At 46.5% G+C, this 18,511-nt stretch overlaps 1 protein-coding gene across 9 annotated transcripts in view; it reads left to right on the top strand.

Moving 5' to 3' along the window:
* RALGAPA1 (Ral GTPase activating protein catalytic subunit alpha 1) overlaps positions 1-18,511 on the top strand; it is a 238,149-nt gene that overhangs the window by 63,143 nt on the left and 156,495 nt on the right. For 6 of the 9 annotated variants that reach the window (XM_048855930.2, XM_048855931.2, XM_048855935.2 and 3 more), the window contains exon 17: positions 211-351. The exons of the other annotated variants lie outside the window; for them this stretch is intronic. In XM_048855930.2, the coding sequence (XP_048711887.1) occupies positions 211-351 (141 nt within the window). The remainder of the gene's footprint in view (positions 1-210; positions 352-18,511) is intronic. 9 annotated transcript variants of the gene reach the window in all.

The following is an 18,511-nucleotide window of genomic DNA, read 5'->3' as shown; positions in this document are numbered from 1 at the left end:
AAAAGTTTAAAACTCAAAATGTCTTATGTGTCCACTGATTTTTTTTTTCTTACAGCTCTGCCAATATCTGCCGTGCTGAAATGTTTTAATTTGTAAAGTTTTCTTCCTTTCTTTGTTTTCTCTGTTGCTGCTTTTTCTGTGACACAAGCCTTTCATTATAGTCACTCTTCTTTTTTTCCTTCCCCACTTCTTTCTTTTCCTTTTTTGAAGCCATGAGAAGCCGATCCATTGGTGAATGTGCTCTGCCATCGGCCTATATACGCAGTGCTAAAAGTGCTCCTGTTCTGATCCATACTTCCAAACCCTTCTTGCCTGATATTGTTCTCACTCCCCTTTCTGATGAGCTTTCAGGTAGTGCCACCTCTGCTAATTTCTGCACCCCCTTTATCACTTTTTTAATTCTTCTGCTTTCAAATTCTGCTAAATCAATAAATTCTTCAAAGTAAAATATGGGGCAGGGGGAGGAGAAGGGAAGAGATTAAGAATAAACATTTTGAGTTATGTGAAATATCATGCTATATTTGCAACCCATTCTGGAGCTGTTAGAAGTTAGTGCTGTGCCAATTTTTATTATTAATGTGAAAATAATGGAACTTTTCTGCTTTTTCAGTTTACTCAATAAGGGTAATTTAACATCCATAGGCTGGGGGATAGAATTGCTCTAAAGCTTTATTTGTGGTGGAGGGGGAAGGAGAAGAAAAAGAACAGATTGTTTGTTTGTTTGGCTTGCCATAGGCAGTCTTTCAGCATAAGAGTTTTTGAGCATGCTGTCCACAGACATTGTATTGTCAACATTATGGCAACTGTAATAGAAAAGTAATTTGTGATTGAATATCTATAAAGAGATTATCTTCAGAAAAGCCATGTAGCATGGCAAAATATATTCTACAATATACCTTCCTCCTTTAAAATATATAAAAAGTGGAAAATACATAGTTGGAAATCCCCAAACAGTTTGTTTGTTTGTTTGTTTGTTTTTTAAAGAGGATAATGTTTTCTGTACAGAGCTGGAGTTTTATGAAAACATGGTTGGTGCTGCAGGATGGTTGGCTGGAAGTTTGACAATAGCTTCTTCTGGAGTATTTAGTTTGTCAACAAATAAGTAAAATTTAGAATTAGCACAAACACATTTTAAAAGTAACTAGCCGGTTGTGCTAGATGTGTCGGGTTTTTTCCTGCTGTTTTGTAAGTACCTTCATTAAGCTGTTAGTTTCTTTTCTGCTAACATACCTCCTTATTATCCCCTGCCTAACAAGGTCTTCATGAAGCAACCTGACAACTTGTTACCTTTCCTCTAAAATGTGCATTCCTGGCTAACCCTATCAGCATTCCAAGGTATTCTACTCTGGGAAGCAGGTTGGACTAGAACAAATGGGTTTCAACCTGTTTTTTTTTTTTTTTTTAAATCCACAACCCACCGTATCCTGCAATCTTTTATGTGTAAAGAATGGTTGGATTTGGGTCTCTGAATAATTTGGGGGGAGGGGGCTTTAGGGGGGCAATATGGTATAGTCGATAGAGAACTGGACTGGGATTGAGGCTTCCTGTCTCGGCCATTAGTCTGCTAGGTGACCATGAGCAAGTCAGTTTGCCTCACTGTGCCTCAGTTTCTGCATCTGTAACATTCTTTGTAAAGTGCTTTGAGATGTGTGGGTGAAAATAGATTAAAAACTAGATGGTGCCAGTGTACTCCCATTTATAAGAATAGCTGATAAAAGAATCAAGCGCCATATAGTGATCAAAACCACGGGGACAAAATAATTCCCTGTACTAACCTATACTCTGCTTGTAAGAATCAACCGCTTATAAAAATCAAATCTTTTGGGACAGATATGATTCTTACAGAAGGAAAGCATTATTTTTTTATTTTATTTTATTATTTATTTTATTATTTTATTATTTATTTATTTATTCAGTCAGTTGTAGATCTAAAAAAAGTGGGGTTAGAGAATTTAAGGTTTCTAGGACAGGAAGAAAGTTAATGGTGGGGCCTTGTGCCCACTGGTGTTTTCCCTGGTGTTCTCTCATAGCCCAACTGTGGTGCTTTACCCTAGTGTTTGAAAATAATGCATTGAGGTTTTTGTGCAGAATTTAAATGTAATATTTTTTGTTATAGACTCAATGTTGCTTGCTAATACCACGCTATTCTAAAATCTGTTTCATGAAAGATTGGGCTAATCTAAAAGAGCTTCTAAATACGCCAGCGGGTAGAATGGAATTAGGAAGATTAATTAGCACTATAAGACATCTAGTAGCCTTATTCTGATGTATATTGATCTTTTAATCTGTAAATCTTGATTAAATATTCTCCTTGGTAAAGAATAAAATGCATTCAGTACAGCATCAGTATACTGGTAGATGAAGCACCAAACACTGTATGCACACATACATATGTAATAAAGAGCAGTGGAAGTGACTAAGATGTAGTGATAAAGATCCTTAAGTGCCTGTACATCTTAAAATCAAACAAACACTTTTGACTTCAGAACAATTGATACTTTTTCCTATATCATCCTCCTCTCCCACAAAAATAACTGAGGCTCTAAAGCAGAGGTGGGCAAACTATGGCCTGCAGGCCACAGCCGGCCCTCGGGACCGTCCTGCCTTGCCCTTGAGCCCCCAACCACAGAGGCTGGTCTCCAGCCTCTCCCATGCAGTCCCCCCGCCTGCGCAGCTTCAGCTCTCTGTATCGCCCGCACTCTGGGTGGTGGGGCTGCGAGCTCCTGCCAGACAGTGCAGCTGCAAGAGCCGCCGGCCTGCCCCGGTGCACTAGACTGTGCGGTAGCGTGGCCGGCTCTGGCCGGGCAGTGCGACTGCCAGTCCTGGTGCTCTAAGCGGTATGGTAAGGAGGCAGGGAGCAGGGGCGTTGGATAAGGGGCAAGGGGTCCTGGGGGTGGTTAGGGACGGGGGGTCCTGGGAGGGGGCGGTCAGGGCACAAGGAACGGAGGAGGGGGGTTGGATGGTTCGGGAGTTCCGAGGGGCAGTCGGGGTCGGGAAGTGAGAGGGTGTGGATAGGGGGCGGGGGCAGAGACCAGGCTGTTTGGGGAGGCACAGCCTTCCCTACCCAGCCCTCCATACAGTTTCGGAACCCCGATGTGGCCCTCAGGCCAAAAAGTTTGCCCACCCCTGCTCTAAAGTGACTAACATGGGCTTGGAATACCTTGGGTTTTGTTGTTGTTTTAATTAAATGAACAGAAATCACTGTAGATCAGCCTTAGTATTTAAAAAGGGAAACAGAAGGCTTTTACCTCCCTCTCCCTGATAGTACATCTTGAATTGCGCTGAGAAAAAATTACACCTTCCGGATTCTGTTTTGTGGTGTATAGCGTTTGAGAGGTCATTTAAAAAAGAAAGGAAAAAATATGCTGAATGCTATTCCCCATAATGGAAGGACCCACTCAAAAGTTATTAGCTGCTATCAGAGAATGAAGGCTGCTAATTTGCCTCCTACGCATTCTTAGGAGTTATGAATTTGAAAACTGATTACTGAATTCCTTTAATGGTGCTCAGAACTGGAGACTGGATTTTCTAAAAATATTACTTTGAAAGATCTTTTTTCTGCAGTGGGCCTCTTGCTTTAAAAGGATATTTCCTTTGGTATGAAAGTAATAAGTGCAATTATAATTATGTTGAAATCATCTAATATTTAAGATAAGCAAGCATTTTTCTACTTTTTTTTCCGAATACACCCAGCGAGTAAGTATTCAGTATACTTTGTACTCCATAAAATTAGTTCATTTGACGCTATTGAGAGTCAATCGTGCTTCTGGCAGTAAGCCCTCTGTTAGAGCCAGCATTGCCCATAACAGCCTGAGAGGGAAGCTGCGATCCAGTGAGTTAGGGCTCCATACTTTCAGCAGCTTTCTTTCCACTTGTTTGGAGGTAGTTGGAGCAGTTTTATGGAGACTGCATTAGTTGCAGTGCTGCTATCTGTGATGCAGATAGCTGGTACATGGGCATAAGGGGGCACAATGTGCCCCCTCGTATCCTTACACCATCTTCATGTAGTGCAGGTCACCATTTGACCTGAGTTAGTTCATTGAAAGATAATCCTCCTGGATTTATGCCTTTTCTGTTGTGTGCTCCAGCTGCTATGAGGATACCTGCTCCTATCTCCTAGCATGAAGTGGGGAGCAAGAGAAATTAATGTCTGTCAGAAAAATATGAAAAATGTAGTTCCTACTACAACACTCTTATAATGAAAAGATGGACACCTCTTTATAGTGGCCATGAGCTGCAGCTTTATTAAATCACATTTCTGCTTGCTTGATATAATATGATGAATGGTGGAGAATTCTTGATGCTCATTCTGTCTTTCAGTTTTACAAGCATCCATGTTCTTAAGGGTTATTCTGTTGGGCCCTAAGGTTCCGTGTTGTCAGGCTCTAGCCTTGCATTCAGGAACATCAGGCAGTGAGATGGTGGCATGTTTGGTGGATACCAGAGGGTTCTGTCTAATCACCTGGCAGATCAATTTTCTCCAAGAACCAAGTAAAATTCTAGATTCTGATAATATTTGAATGTTTGTGGCAATTTATATGTCCAACACAGTGTTTCTAGTGATCAAGGGCAGAGAACTGGTAACCTGAATGGGCACCACATTTAAAATCTGGCATGAAAGCTCTAAATCTCTTTACCTGATAGGATAAGGAAGCAGCAACTTGGCCTGCTCTTGAGAGGATGTTAAACTTTAATGTTGCAGCATAGATGCCCAGGCCAATACCATTAACCTTCTGCGTTCTGTCAGTTTAGGCTGTTGACTACAGCCAGTCCATGTAGAAGAGCATCTTAGCATCCCTGAACTGTTCTCCCACTGGGGTTGCTAATTCTTTAATACTTTTGGAAAGAATCTTATAGAGGCTGTATTTATAGTGATTCACTCTTCATACAACCTTAATTTTTGTAAGGTCTTACAGGAAACACGTATATTAGCAGGTCCATGTTATGGTAAGTAATAGCAATGAATAGAGGCCAAAATTTAAAGATAATCTGAGTGAACAGGGATTTCACATCCCATTACACTTTTTTCTTTTAGTATTCTTTTCACATGTGCTTGTTCTGAATCCTTAGCATGTTCATAAGACTGAATACATTTCAGAATGCACAGCTAGATAAGCTAGAAAAATACTGCTTTCATGACTGCCCCTTTGTGCAGGGTAGATGGTGAATAAATTTTCCTAAAGGTAAGATCGCCTATTTTTGTATTAAATGGGACTGGCAGGGACTCAAAACCTTTCCTAAGAACCTCACTTGTTCTAATTTCTACCATGTGAGGGTGGTCTGATGCAGGCTTCAGTTTATTGACATAAAATATCGTCATAGGCCTTGGTATAGGTTTCTAACGGTGTGGGAGAAAACTACCCAATGGTGTAACCAGAGCCAATTGAACTGGATTGGAAAGTATAGCTATACATAAACCTATGTTGAAAGCTCATTGTCTGCCTTCACTACCTGGCCACTGCTTCTCTCTGTCCCTGAGTTCCATACCATGTGCATTCTCCCATGCCTCTAAAACTGCCAACCCAGGTGCATGTGGCAAATGCCATATACTGCTAGTATGAAGAGTATCTGACTAGATTAGGCAACTACAGTATCTACTGAGAGAGCCTTATAATGCTAAATTCTGTAGGAGGAGAGTTGCAGATGACTAAAGCCACAAGCGATCCCACTTTTGCAGCTGAGTGGACACTGGAGCCAGTAGCCATACCAAACATCTGGTCAGTCTATCCACCCCCCGGCATTGGCTCTGATTCTGACCCCAGAGCCAGGGGACCTAGCTTACATTATCAGCAGTGAGCTGGAAAGCTTATTTCTGCTAAGGAACAGTTTCTCCCTGTTTTGTTACCTTTGGCTCCCAACCAAAGAAGGACCCCTCTGTTATGGTTTGTGTGCTCAGATGGCAGTTTTTATACCTCTTCACAGGCTTCAGTCAGCTGGTTCGAGTCCCTCATCATCTCATACCAATAATGTTGTCTCTGCTTCTTCCTTGTTCTTTCACCTCACCTTCAAATGTCTTCCAAATTGGGGGTGGAGTGTTCTTTGAGCAATGGTTCCTATTTGTACTGTGGGGTGCACATGCATTCAATGCATCTGAGACCAGAAAATTTTTTATAGCAATGGCTGTTGTTCCGCATCTGCACAGTCATCTTCCTGGTGCTTCAGACCAAGGGTATAAATGGCAGCATGGACCGATCACCTCTCCAGTTCCTTTCTACTGCCCATAGTGTGAAACAGAATGCTCCAGGGTCCAGCACTTACTTCCTTCAGTGATTTTATCTGTAAATATTTATTAGTTTCCTTAGGGTAATAGCTTATACAGTGTTGCTAAATTTGGCGATATTCCCCCCCGGAATCCTGGGCTTTAAGAACTACATCTTTTGTCGCTGATCCTTCCCAGTTCAGTGACCACCACGACCAGTCTACTCCATTGGAGAAGCTCATGTTTACTCCAAGAGTTCAATTTGCCAATCCTTTCCTCCAAGAACCTGCAAGGTACATGAGTACCTATCGACTGAAGAGAGTCCTAATGGACCAGACCCAGAAGAACCCCTTGGGGGGGACAATGCTCCGCCAGGCTCTGTAGACTACACTACAGCTACCAAGAAAGGTGGGAATAAGTCCTCCGCAGCCTCTTAAGCAGAAACAAGAGGGAAGATCCTATCATAAGAAGAGGGATAAATCTCCATTTGAGCTCTCTCCTAAGAAGGAAAGCCCTTTTTATAAGTCCTTGGGGATGGTACCACAGCACTTTCAGAGCATAGCACTAAAACCCTGGCTCTGAAAAGCAAGACTGCTTTGAAACTGGCACCAACGGCTACCCCGCTACTGTCCAAGGCACTGTTGAAAGAAGACTATTGGCCACAGCCAGCACAGATGGTACCAGGATTTTTGACTTAGGAGTCCTCGTTGCCAAGAGCTCTCACTAAGCTGACTCTGATGGTGCAGGTGGAGAGGAGCACTCATTTCCCCCCTCATTGAGAGAAAAATACAGTGCTCAGCAAGACATCCTCATCGTGCAGGATTCTAAGTTTTGCCCATTCTTTCAGGCCCTACCATCTCTAGAGATATTCTGACTTGATCTGTCCAGGAGTGGCACAATGGGGGAAGTCCTTCCACTAGACCTTCTACTAATCAAGGTGTGGCTAAACCAACAGTATTGTCAGTGTATGCAGAGATTTGGTCTCTGGTACACTTTACAAGAAGAGATACTATGAAGCATACAGTACCATCAGCACCGCTCATGGAACATAATCCAACTTTTTTATCTGATGTCTCAGACATTGGTGAAAGGATATCTCCTCCTCCACCAGCATGCCAATGCAGTCCTGGTGTTGAGAGTCCAGAATCTAATGGGCTTCCTTTAGATCTCAGAAAGCATGAATATTGGTGCCAAGGGAGCAGAATTTTTATTTACTCACTCGACTCCAAAATTTGGTGGACCAGGCAGCGTCAGAAAGGAACAGACACCAGCCAAAATTAACCCATTCTGATAAAGAGGCTAAGCGTTTGGACTTGTTCAGTAGAAAAGTCTTTTCCTCCACTAGCCTGCAATTCAGAATAACAAACTATCAGAATGGCCAAATTCAAGTTTGTAACTATAAGAAATTCACAGAATTTCAGATCAACTCCCACAGGAATTTAGTGGACAGTTTGAAGTGCTTATCGAGGAAGAAAAGCTGATTGTGAGATCATCACCGCAGACTGCACTTGCTGTAGCTGACACAGCCTCCCATTCAATGGCCATGGCAGTGGTCATGGGGAGAGCATTGTGGCTTCAGGCCTCTGGGTTCCTGGGAGAGGTCCAATCCACGGTAGAGGGCTTGCCCTTTGAGGAGAGCAGTCTCATTAGTGAGAAGACAGAAGTCCCTACGCTTAGCAAAAAAATTATAGGTTTCAGAGTGGTAGTCTGTATCAGCAGAAAGAACGAGGAGTACTTGTGGCACCTTAGAGACTAAAAAATTTATTTGAGCACAAGCTTTCGTGGGCTAAAGCCAGCTTCATCAGATGCATGCAGCGGAAAATACAGTAAGAAGATATATAGCTATAGATATATACAGAGAACATGCAAAAATGGGGGATGCCATGCCAACTCTTAACGAGACCAATCGATTAAGGTGGGCTGTTATCAGCAAGAGGGAAAAAAAGCTTTTATAGTGATAATCAGGATGGCCCATTTCAAACAGTTGACAAGAAGGTGTGAATAACAGTAGGTGCTCACCGTTTGCTTGGGGTTTATACACCAGCACCCAAGAGAGAGTTCCGTAGGCTGCAATCATACAAGCAAAGATCTACTTCCCAACCATTTTTCCACCGCAGAACTTATGAGCCTCCAAGGCAGTGTCAGAGGCTGCAAAGAACTAGACAGACTGCTCCTCTTGCTTTCACCTTTGGAACCCAGCCATCTATAAGGAAACAATTATGACAAGATTGTCTAGAGCTGTGAACCAAGTCTGCTGCTAAACTTGTCTTCCTATACCCGATTTGGAGGCCATCTAGTCTATTTCTTCAACAACTGGTGGATCAAACATCCAACAGATGGGTCCTCGACATTGTTCATGCGGGATACATGATACAGTTCCTCTCCCTTCCCCCTTTACAATGTCCAGCCCTCTTTCTCTTCAGCGACCACTGACATGAGGAGATGCTCATTCAGGAAAAAGGTTCCTTCTGCATCTGGGAGCCGTACACTCCTCAATAACAAGGAAAAGGGTTCTATTCAAGATTCCTGATTTCCCCTCTTCCCCCCTGACCCCCCCAAAAAAGGGGAGAATGGAAACCTATCCTAGATCTATGGTGACTCACTGTCTACATTCGAGCAGTACATTTTGGAATGGGAATGTTGGCAGCAACAGTTCTCTCCATTAAACAAAGGAGATTGGTTCACAGTTCTCAACATGAGATCCCTATTTTTATATAGATATCCACCCAGCATACAAGAAATTTCTCAGAGTTGCTGTAGGTCCAAAACACTATCCCTACAAGGTGCTTCTTTTGGATTTCTTACAACCCCAAGGGTGTTTACAAAGGTGATGTCAGTTGTGGCAGCTCACCTCTAACACAACAGAATTTCTATCTTTCCATACCTCAATGATTGGCTGTTGACATGAAGATCTCATCAAGAGGTCCATTCAGCAACAACAGCTCTTCTCAAGCTGCTGCAATCACTGGGCATCTGTGTAAACAAAGAGAAATCCATGTTGGTCCCTACATAGATGCTCTGATAAAGTTCTGTCATCACTGAACTCTATCAGAGTCAGGGCATATCTCCCAAAGGACAGACTCCTGATCATGAAGGCACTAGTCGCAAAGCTTCAAGCCAGTTCACAGACATTGGTTGGGTCATGTCTTAGGCCTGGTCTACACTGGGGGGGGATTGATCTAAGATACGCAACTTCAGCTATGAGAATAGCATAGCTGAAGTCGACATACCTTACATCGACTTAGAATCACTTACTTCGCGTCATCGCAGTGTGGGATCGACGGCTGCCACTCCCCCGTCGACTCCACTTCCGCCTCTCGCCATAGTGGAGTTCCAGAGTTGACGGCAGAGCTTAGTCTCTTAAGCCACTTGGCTGCCTGTGCATATGTAACAAAGTTTTCAAGGCTTCAACTTCACAGCCTATAAGTCTGGCTCAATATAGTATATGTCCCAAGCAGAGAGAGCATGGAAAAACATGAATCTATCTCCCAGAGAGCGTGAGACTCACTAAATTGGTGGAAATAAACAGTTATCAACTGTGTGTGTGGGACTCCCATTCATTTCCCCTCCATGTGAGAAAATAATCATCACAGAAACCTGCTTGTTGAGATGGGGTACTCATCTGGGTGAACACACAGCATGCATGAGACATATGAACTCTACAAATGTCTAAACATTTTGGACTTGTAAGCAGTCCTCAGTTTGCGAAAGGTTTCTTCCATAAAAAGAACATAAAAACAGGACATGTTCAAGTACAGTCAAACAATATGATGGTAGTATTCTATATCAACAAGCAAGGCAGCATGAAATCCAACCCAGCCATCAACCTGTGAAATTGGTGAATCAGTCACCACATCATTCTATCAGCAGTGCACTTTTCAGGGATACACGATATGCTTGTGGACAGCCTCAGCAGATTCCTATCTGGGAATCAAGAATTGGAACTACAGAACTTTCTGGTTCAATCGACATTCCAGCAATGCGGACCCTGACATGTGACTTGTTTACAATTCAGGACAACACAAAATGTAGTAGCTATTGCTTTAGGGAAACCCAGAGTAAAGGCCCCAAAGGGAAGACCTTTCTACTGCATCACGGCAGCTGATGTACCACTCTCCACCTGTCCCACTCTTACTATGAGCACTGAGAAAGATGAAGCATGACAGAGCATGGGTTGTCATGATTGCTCCCAAATAGCCCAGACGTTTCTGGTATCTCTGCATTCTTCAAATGTCAGCTCAAATGCATATGACCATCTTTTTCTCCGGGCTTTCCTTGCCCAAGTGCCTGAGCACAGAGTGGAGAAGCAATCAGGGCCTGATCGGGCTGTCCACCATGCCTTACTTCTACATAACAGAAGGTGAGACTGGCTAAATTGGCTGTGACAGCTCTTCCGCCCCCTTGTTCACAAGGGTGCATATTAGAATGTTAGTAATCTTTTTATCAAAACTGGCTTTCAGCACCACTGGACTTTGAGTTTAAGATTTTCAAAGGACTCTAAGGGAATTGGGTGCCAATCCTGTTCATATTGTGTGAGAGTTAGCCACCCAACTCACTTTCAGTCCTTTGAAAATTCACACTTAAGGAAAAAAGTAGTTGACCACCAGCCAGAGTTCACAAGTTAAGAAGGCTCAAAAGAAAGAAACACTTCCAAAACCTTTGCTGCATGTGCACTGTAATACACTAGCTTTCAGAAAGAAAATGACTAGCTCCAATCCAGAGTCTGAGATCTCACTTTTTCTGGTGGGGGAAAATGTGACATTTCTCTTTGAAAGTCAATCAGCTGACAGACTTGTGGCAAAAACTGAACATCTGAATCTCGAGTTTACTCTGGATTATACATATAGGACAGGTTTCAGAGTAACAGCCGTGTTAGTCTGTATTCGCAAAAAGAAAAGGAGTACTTGTGGCACCTTAGAGACTAACTGTCCTGCTGGGAGGAGGTATTTTTTCATATTCTCTGTGTGTATATAAAGTCTGCTGCAGTTTCCACGGTATGCATCCGATGAAGTGAGCTGTAGCTCACGAAAGCTCATGCTCAAATAAATTGGTTAGTCTCTAAGGTGCCACAAGTACTCCTTTTCTTTTTACATATAGGACACTTTTTTTTATTATGGTTGTAGTTATTGAATATAAGTCTGTCATTTCTACACCTTTCAGGTGCTTCTAAATTGTGCTATAGCTCCATGAATAGAATAGCAGTAAACTTTCCAAATTTAATCCACAAAATAAAAATGAGGATTTGCAAATTGATCCTTGTAGTTAGAAATGTGATTAGTACAGTCTACTTTCTTTGGAGGCATATCTGCAGTCTTCTATCAAAGAAAATTTTTAAATTAGAATCTTTTAAAATAATTATACATGGCTCCATAACCATTTGGGACACACTGTGGTAACTAAAACATACAGGACACTTCAGAGAAGGGAGAGTGAGGCAATGTTATTGATGAAGCAAAGGAAGCAAAGATGCCTGGAAGAAATGGATTTGAAGGTGTTGGGCAGAGAACAGGCTTACTGAATAGGAAGTGGGAAATTTTCCACGGATTGGGATGAAGAGGCAAAGGAAGCCATAAATTGAGAGAGTAGGGAGGAGCAGAGGGAGATGCTTAATATTGTGCCTTTACAGCTTTCCTCCAAGTTCAGTGCAAAACTCTGATGAAACAATATTATGACTGAGAATTGAAATGTAGACAAATCTATTTTTTATAATCTCAGTAACTATAATTCAACCCTATCTCTGCGCATGTTTTATATTTTCTTATACATCATACAGTCAATCCTAGAAATCTTCCGAATGAAAATATTTGTCTTTAAGAGCTCTAAGATGATAGATGAGAGCCAAAAAATCTGCTTCTTTCTCTCCACCCTCTGAACAAGCCTTCCCTGACTTCTGTGACCCTTCTGCAGATATTGAAGCTGGACCTCTCCCCATAAACTTTTGTGGAAAATCTCCTGCTTTTTGCCCATCTGCTGCTGTTTGATCTCTGAGCATGGCTATGTGCCTATTCCTTCATGCACCCCACCAGCTGCTATGAAGTAGTCGTCTTGTCCTGTCTCTCAGCATGAAGCAATGGGTGGGCCCAGCAGATGGGGATAGGGAGGTCAGAGGAAGGAGAGATGTGATTGGGTCACATTGGCGCATCTAAGAGCCCTGAGTTGCAGCCTTTCCTTCCTTTGCCTAACTACAGACTCTTCCGGTCCTGCAGCACCCCCCTCCCAGAATCTTAGGAACGGGTCAATCCTGGGTCAATCTTAGGAAGGGTTAAACCTGTATTTTTGTGTATGTTTTGTACACCACTTGATTCAAAGCCCAAGTAGGTGTTTCTGCAATGCAATTAATAAGAAACGCACCCTCCTCCCCCGAATAAATAGTGTCCAAAATTGAATTTATGCCAGTGTGCAACAAAGATGAATTACAGTTGCTAGGAAACCATAACTTTGTTTCTGAACATAGAATCATAAAAGATTAGGGTTTGAAGAGACCTCAGGAGGTCATCCAGTCCAGCCCCCTGCTCAAAGCAGGACCAATCCCCAACTAAATCATCCCAGCCAGGGCTTTGTCAAGCCGGGCCTTAAAAACCTCAAAGGATGGAGATTCCATCTCCTCCCTTGATAACCCATTCCAATGCTTCACCACCCTCCTAGTGAAATAGTTTTTCCTAATATCCAACCTAGACCTCCCCCACTGAAACCTGAGACTATTGCTTCATCTCAATAAGGTGTTAACTCAGGTACTTAAAGATGTTGATATTTTTATTATCATTAACTAATGCACTGCTAATCAAAGTGGGGAAGAAAGAAGTAAGGTGAGCATATTATGAAGAACTGCACCCTCTCCTGTGAGGGGAATCTCATTTTAGTCACTCAAGTGGGTGCAGCTTATTTTATGGACAGCGCAGAGCTTGGATGAGTACCAATAAACCTTTTTCTAATTTGCCCCCTGCTTCTTCTCATGAATTGCCTAATCCAAAATCCATTGAAGTAATTGAAGATGCCCATTGATGTCAGTGGGTTCTAGATCTGCCCCAAAGTATTAAGCCCATGATAGAATTTTTTTAATAAAAACAAATTTATCACAACCACACCCTCTTCTCCCACCCCTCCCCCGCAATTACTTTTAGCATGAAAATACCTACTTTCTTTTTCCACCACCACCCCACAAATGGACACACTCGTATATCTCAGAAATGGCTACATGGAAGTGTATCTAACTTCTCCAAAATATTCACCTGTGGTTGAATAACAAACGAAATTTCAGCTCAAAGGTTAAATTGCTCTGCATACAAGCTCTTAAACTGGAGGTTTGTAAGGTAACTTCTTCGAGTGATTGCTCATGTGTATTCCACAATAGGTGTGCGTGCTTGCCACGTGCACCAGTGCTGGAAGTTTTTCCTATAGCAGTACCTGTAGGGGGGAACGCCCCCCGCAAAGCCTGGAGTGGCGCCTGCCTGGCGTGGTATAAGGGGAGCTGCGCGCTCCCCGCAGCCTCAGTTCCTTCTTGCCGCCAGTGAAGGTGCATCGGAACTGCTCTGCTCCAGCTTTGCTGTAGTTTGTCCCCAGAACTGTTCATCATTCAGTGTTAGTATCTGTAGTTAGTTAGCTGTTTAGTTGTGTGGCTCTTGTAGGCGTTCTATGCCAAGAAGTGTTTGCGCTGTTTGGGAGAAACCCATATCAGCGAAAGGTGCAAGATTTGCAAGTCGTTTAAGCCTCAGACCAAAAGAGAAAGGGACCATGCTGGTGCCCGGAGCGCCACCGATATTGGCCCCATGTTCCAGAGGCAAGCTGCCGTGGGATCTCGGCAGTCGTCTCTGGCCTGCTACTGGCCTAGGTTGAGGGAACATTTCCCGACACCATTCACCGCTTGGGGCAGAGTCCATGTGGATCGCCCTCGACACCGACTAGACTGTCTGGCTGGGTTCTGTCCGGCCGGAACTCTCGGCACCACTTGTCCTCAAGGAGCGAATATCGACGGGGCCGCGGCGGACATCGCCAATGATCCTCGGAGAGGGTACCGCAGTCGGTCACGGCACAGTCGTCGATGCCGTTCCTGCTCGGACTCCCGCTCCAAGTCTCCGCCAAGGCACCGCAGCCCTGGGTGTCGATTGCCGGCGTCTCGCCGTTGCGGGTCCGCCCATCGAGGCTGTTCGCGGAGCAGCTGTTACTGTCCGTACTGGTTCTCCACGTCGATATCGCGGCCCCATGGCCACTATAGATCCCAGCACTGCCACTCCTCCCGGTCCAGAGATAGCAGCAGATCTTACGCTATCCTGCTTTCCATTCGTAGCCGTCCTTCAATGGGCCAGACCAGCCAACCCGAACAGCCTGCCCCGGCGGTGCCACAGCAGATGCAGTGGCACAGAGCGTCGTGGCCGGCCCAATGGTACCAGTGGGCACCGTGGCCTCTGGCGCAGCCCCGGGTGGGAGCTCGCTCGGCGGCCGGAGCATCAGAAGCACCATTGGCCTCCCTCTCCAGACCCCTGAGAAAGGAATCAGTGGGATGTACATCCTTGGCACCATGCCCGGAGTCCAACCAGGTGATGGACCCTCCAGTGCCAGCCGACACCCCAGCACTGCACCAGCCTCCTCGCCCTGCCCAGAGGAGGCGATTGCGGCCCCGCCCCTCTCCACTCCGCAGGAGGACTTCAGGGCCTACTAAGAACTCTTAAAGAGGGTGGCAGCAAGCCTCCAAGCCGAGGAGATGGAGGAATCCTCAGACTTCCTGTTTAACATGTTGTCCGCATCGGACAGGGTGGTCTTGCCTCTCCATGAAGGGGTGGCTAAGATTTCAAATGCCCTGTGCAAACACTGGCCTCTTTGGCCCCCATCTCTAAAAAGGCGGAACACAAGTACTTTGTATCCACTAAGGGACATGAGTACCTATATACCCACCTGGCGCCCAACTCCCTGGTGGTCGAGTCAGTCAACCATAGGGAATGGCAGGGTCAGCCAGCCCCGACCCCAAAGAACAAAGACTCTCGGAGACTGGACTCTTTCAGAAGGAAAATTTATTCATCTTCAAGCTTCCAGTTACAAGTGTCAAACCATCAGGCTCTCCTGGGCCGGTACCAATTCAATCTGTGGGGCTCTCTGCCCATGTTTAAGGACTCCCTCTAGGAGCGCGATAGGAAGGAATTCAGGGCGCTAGTGGAGGAAGGGGTAGCGGCCGCTAGGGCATCCCTGCAGGCAGCCTCGGCTGCATGAACAATGGCCTCCGTGGTGTCCGTGAGACTGGCAACATGGCTCCTGCTCTCTGGGCTGTCCAGCGAGGCGCAATCTTCCATGCAGGATCTCCCATTTGATGGGAAGGCTCTGTTTGCGGAGGAAACAGATACAAGGCTGCATGGCATGAAGGACTCCTGCATGACCCTCCAGACTCTGGGCCTCTCTGTCCCGGCTCCGGCAAAACCTAAGTTCAAGCCGCAGCAGACTCCTGCACAGGCTACCCTCCCGAAGTACGAGGCCACCCATAAGAAGCAGCGGGACTGTAAGAGATGCCCTCAGAGGCAGTCTCGGCCTGCCCCCCAGCCTGGGTCCTCCAAGGGCAAGCAGGCGGGGAAAAGGCATTTTTGACGGGATGCTCGTGGGCACCCTGCCAGTCCTCGCCAAAGATCCACCCCTAATAAAGCTACCCTTCTCCAGCCAGTTGTGTGCTTTCCTCCCAGAATGGTTGCAGCTAACCTCGGACTGATGGGTCCTCAACACCATCTCCCAGGGTTACACCCTCCAGTTTACTTCCTCCCCGCCCAACCACCCCCGACTCCTGTCCCTCTTGGGGGACCCCTCGCACGAAGCTCTGCTCAAGCAGGAGGTGGGGCAGCTCCTAGGACTAGAAGCGATAGAGGTGGTGCCCGAGAAGTTCGTGGGCAAGGAGTATTGCTCCTTTTATTTTCTTACCTCGAAAGCTGAGGTGGGGCTCAGGCCTATCCTGGACCTGCGAGGTCTGAACCAGTATATTGTGAAACTCAAGGTCCGTGAGGTCTCCCTGGCCTCCATCATCCCCTCCCTGGATCCCGGGGACTGGTATGCTGCCCTCGATCTCCAGGACGCGTACTTCCACAGCCACATATTCGAGGGGCACAGGTGCTTCCTCCGTTTCGTGGTGGGACAGAATCATTACCAATTCACAGTCCTCCTGGTTGGTCTGTCCACTGCCCCCCAGGGTGTTTACAAAATGCATGTTGGTGATAGCGGCCTACCTCAGACGGTGTGGGGTCCAGATATTTCTCTATCTGGACAATTGGCTTGTCAAGGGCACCTCCCGGTCGCAGGTGAGGGATCACGTGGTGCTCCTCCTGTCCACGTGCACCTTGGGCCTGTTGGTAAACAACACCATGTCCATGTTGGTCCCAGTCCAATGCATAGAGTTTATCGGGGCACTCCTGGACGCAGTGTCGGCCAGCGCCTCTCTCCCACCAGACAGATTCGAGTCCCTGAAAGGTCTCATCGACTTGGTCACAAGGTTCCCAGTGACAACAGCCAGGGTTTGCCTGCAACTCTTGGGTCACATGTCGGCGTGCAAGTACGTTGTCCATCATGCCAGACTCAGGATGAGGCCCCCTCCAGGTCTGGTTGGCCTCAAATTTCTCCCAGGCCACGGACAGGATGGATAAGGTCCTCACCATGCTGGACTCTGATCACCTCTCTACGGTGGTGGTCCGCCCCAAACAACATGCTCCAAGGGGTCCCATTCAGGGACAGGGCACCGTTGTTGGAGCTGGTGTCCGATGCATCGGACCTAGGTTGGGGGGCCCATGTGGGGAACTTTCAGACCCAAGGCCTGTGGTCGGCTCAAGACCTGACCCTACATATAAATGTCAAGGAGCTCAGGGTTGTGCGGCTGGCGTGCATGGCCTTCCGCTCGCACCTGGAGGGCAAGGTAGTCAGGGTCCTCAAGGACAACACTGCCTCGATGTTCTATGTCAACAGGTAAGGCGGGGCCCAATTTTCTGCCCTCTGCCACGAAGCCCTCAGGCTGTGGGACTTCTCTATAGCCCATAACATCCACCTGAAGGTCTTCCACCTACCAGGCACCCGAAATGAGAGGGTGGATTGCTTGAGCAGGGACTTTTCCTCGCAACACGAGTGGTCCCTCCACCCAGAAGTGCCCACTGGCTCTTCCGAAGGTGGGGAGCTCCCCGGTGGACCTATTCGCGACTCGGCAGAACCAGTGATGCCCACCGTTCTGCTCCAGAAGGGGTCTGGGGAGGGGCGCTATCTCCGACGCCTTTCTCCTGTCCTGGTCAGGCCGGCTTCTCTACATCTTTTCCCCCATTCCGTCTAATCAGCAGTGTCCTGGAGAAGATAAAGATGGACAAGGCCTGGGTCCTCCTGATTGCCCTGGCATGGCCCAGGCAGCATTGGTACGGGACCTTCACAGGCCTGGCGGTAGTTCCGCTGTGGCTGTTGTCGCTCCGCCCGGACCTGCTCTCTCAGGACCAGGTCCAGCTCCGCCCACGCCCTGCGTTCCTCCCGAAGGTGGTCTCCGCCTACCACATGGGTCAGGACATTTTTCTACCGGTCCTCTGCCCCAAGCCTCACATGTCCAGTGAGGAGCGCTGTCTCCACACGCTCGATGTGCAGCAGGCTCTGGCTTTCTAACTCGAGCGGACCAAGCCGTTCAGAGACTTCTCGCAACTGTTTGTCACCTCGGCTGAGTGTGCAAGGGGCCAGCCCATTTCCTGCTATGAGCTGGTGGGTGTCCCCCAACCACCTATTGTGAGTGCACACGCGACTTGGGCGCAGGCCTCATCGGCTGCCTTGATGGCCCACGTCCCCGTCCAGGAGATTTGTAGGGCCACCATGTGGTCTTCCGTTCACACGTTCACCTCGGACTATGTGATCGTCCCCCAAACCAGGGATGACGCTGGGTTCGGCAGGGCTGTCCTCCATCCTGGGAACTTGTGAACTCCTACCCACCTCCAACAGATATAGCTTGGAATCATCTATTGTGGAATACACATGAGCAATCACTTGAAGAAAAGACAGTTAGCTTTTCTGTAACTGGTGTTTTTCGAGATGTGTTGCTTATGTCCATTCCACATCCCACCCTCCTTCCCCTCTGTCGGAGTTGTCTGGCAAGAAGGAACTGAGGGTGGGAGGAGTGCGCAGCTCCCCTTATACCCTGCCAGGCAGGTTCCACTCCAGGGGTCACGGGGGGGGGGGCGCTCCCCCCTACGGGTACTGCTAGAAGAAAAACTTCCAGCACCAGTACATGTGGCAAGCACACACACCTATTGTGGAATAGACATGAGCAACGCATCTCGAAGAACACCAGTTACTGAAAAGGTGACTGTCTTTTCAGCCTCAGTCTTA

Source organism: Caretta caretta, chromosome 6, assembly GCF_965140235.1.
Source record: "Caretta caretta isolate rCarCar2 chromosome 6, rCarCar1.hap1, whole genome shotgun sequence".
Lineage (NCBI taxonomy): Eukaryota > Metazoa > Chordata > Testudines > Cheloniidae > Caretta > Caretta caretta.
Note: the sequence above shows the minus strand (reverse complement) of the source record. Positions and strands in the feature narration are given on the sequence as shown.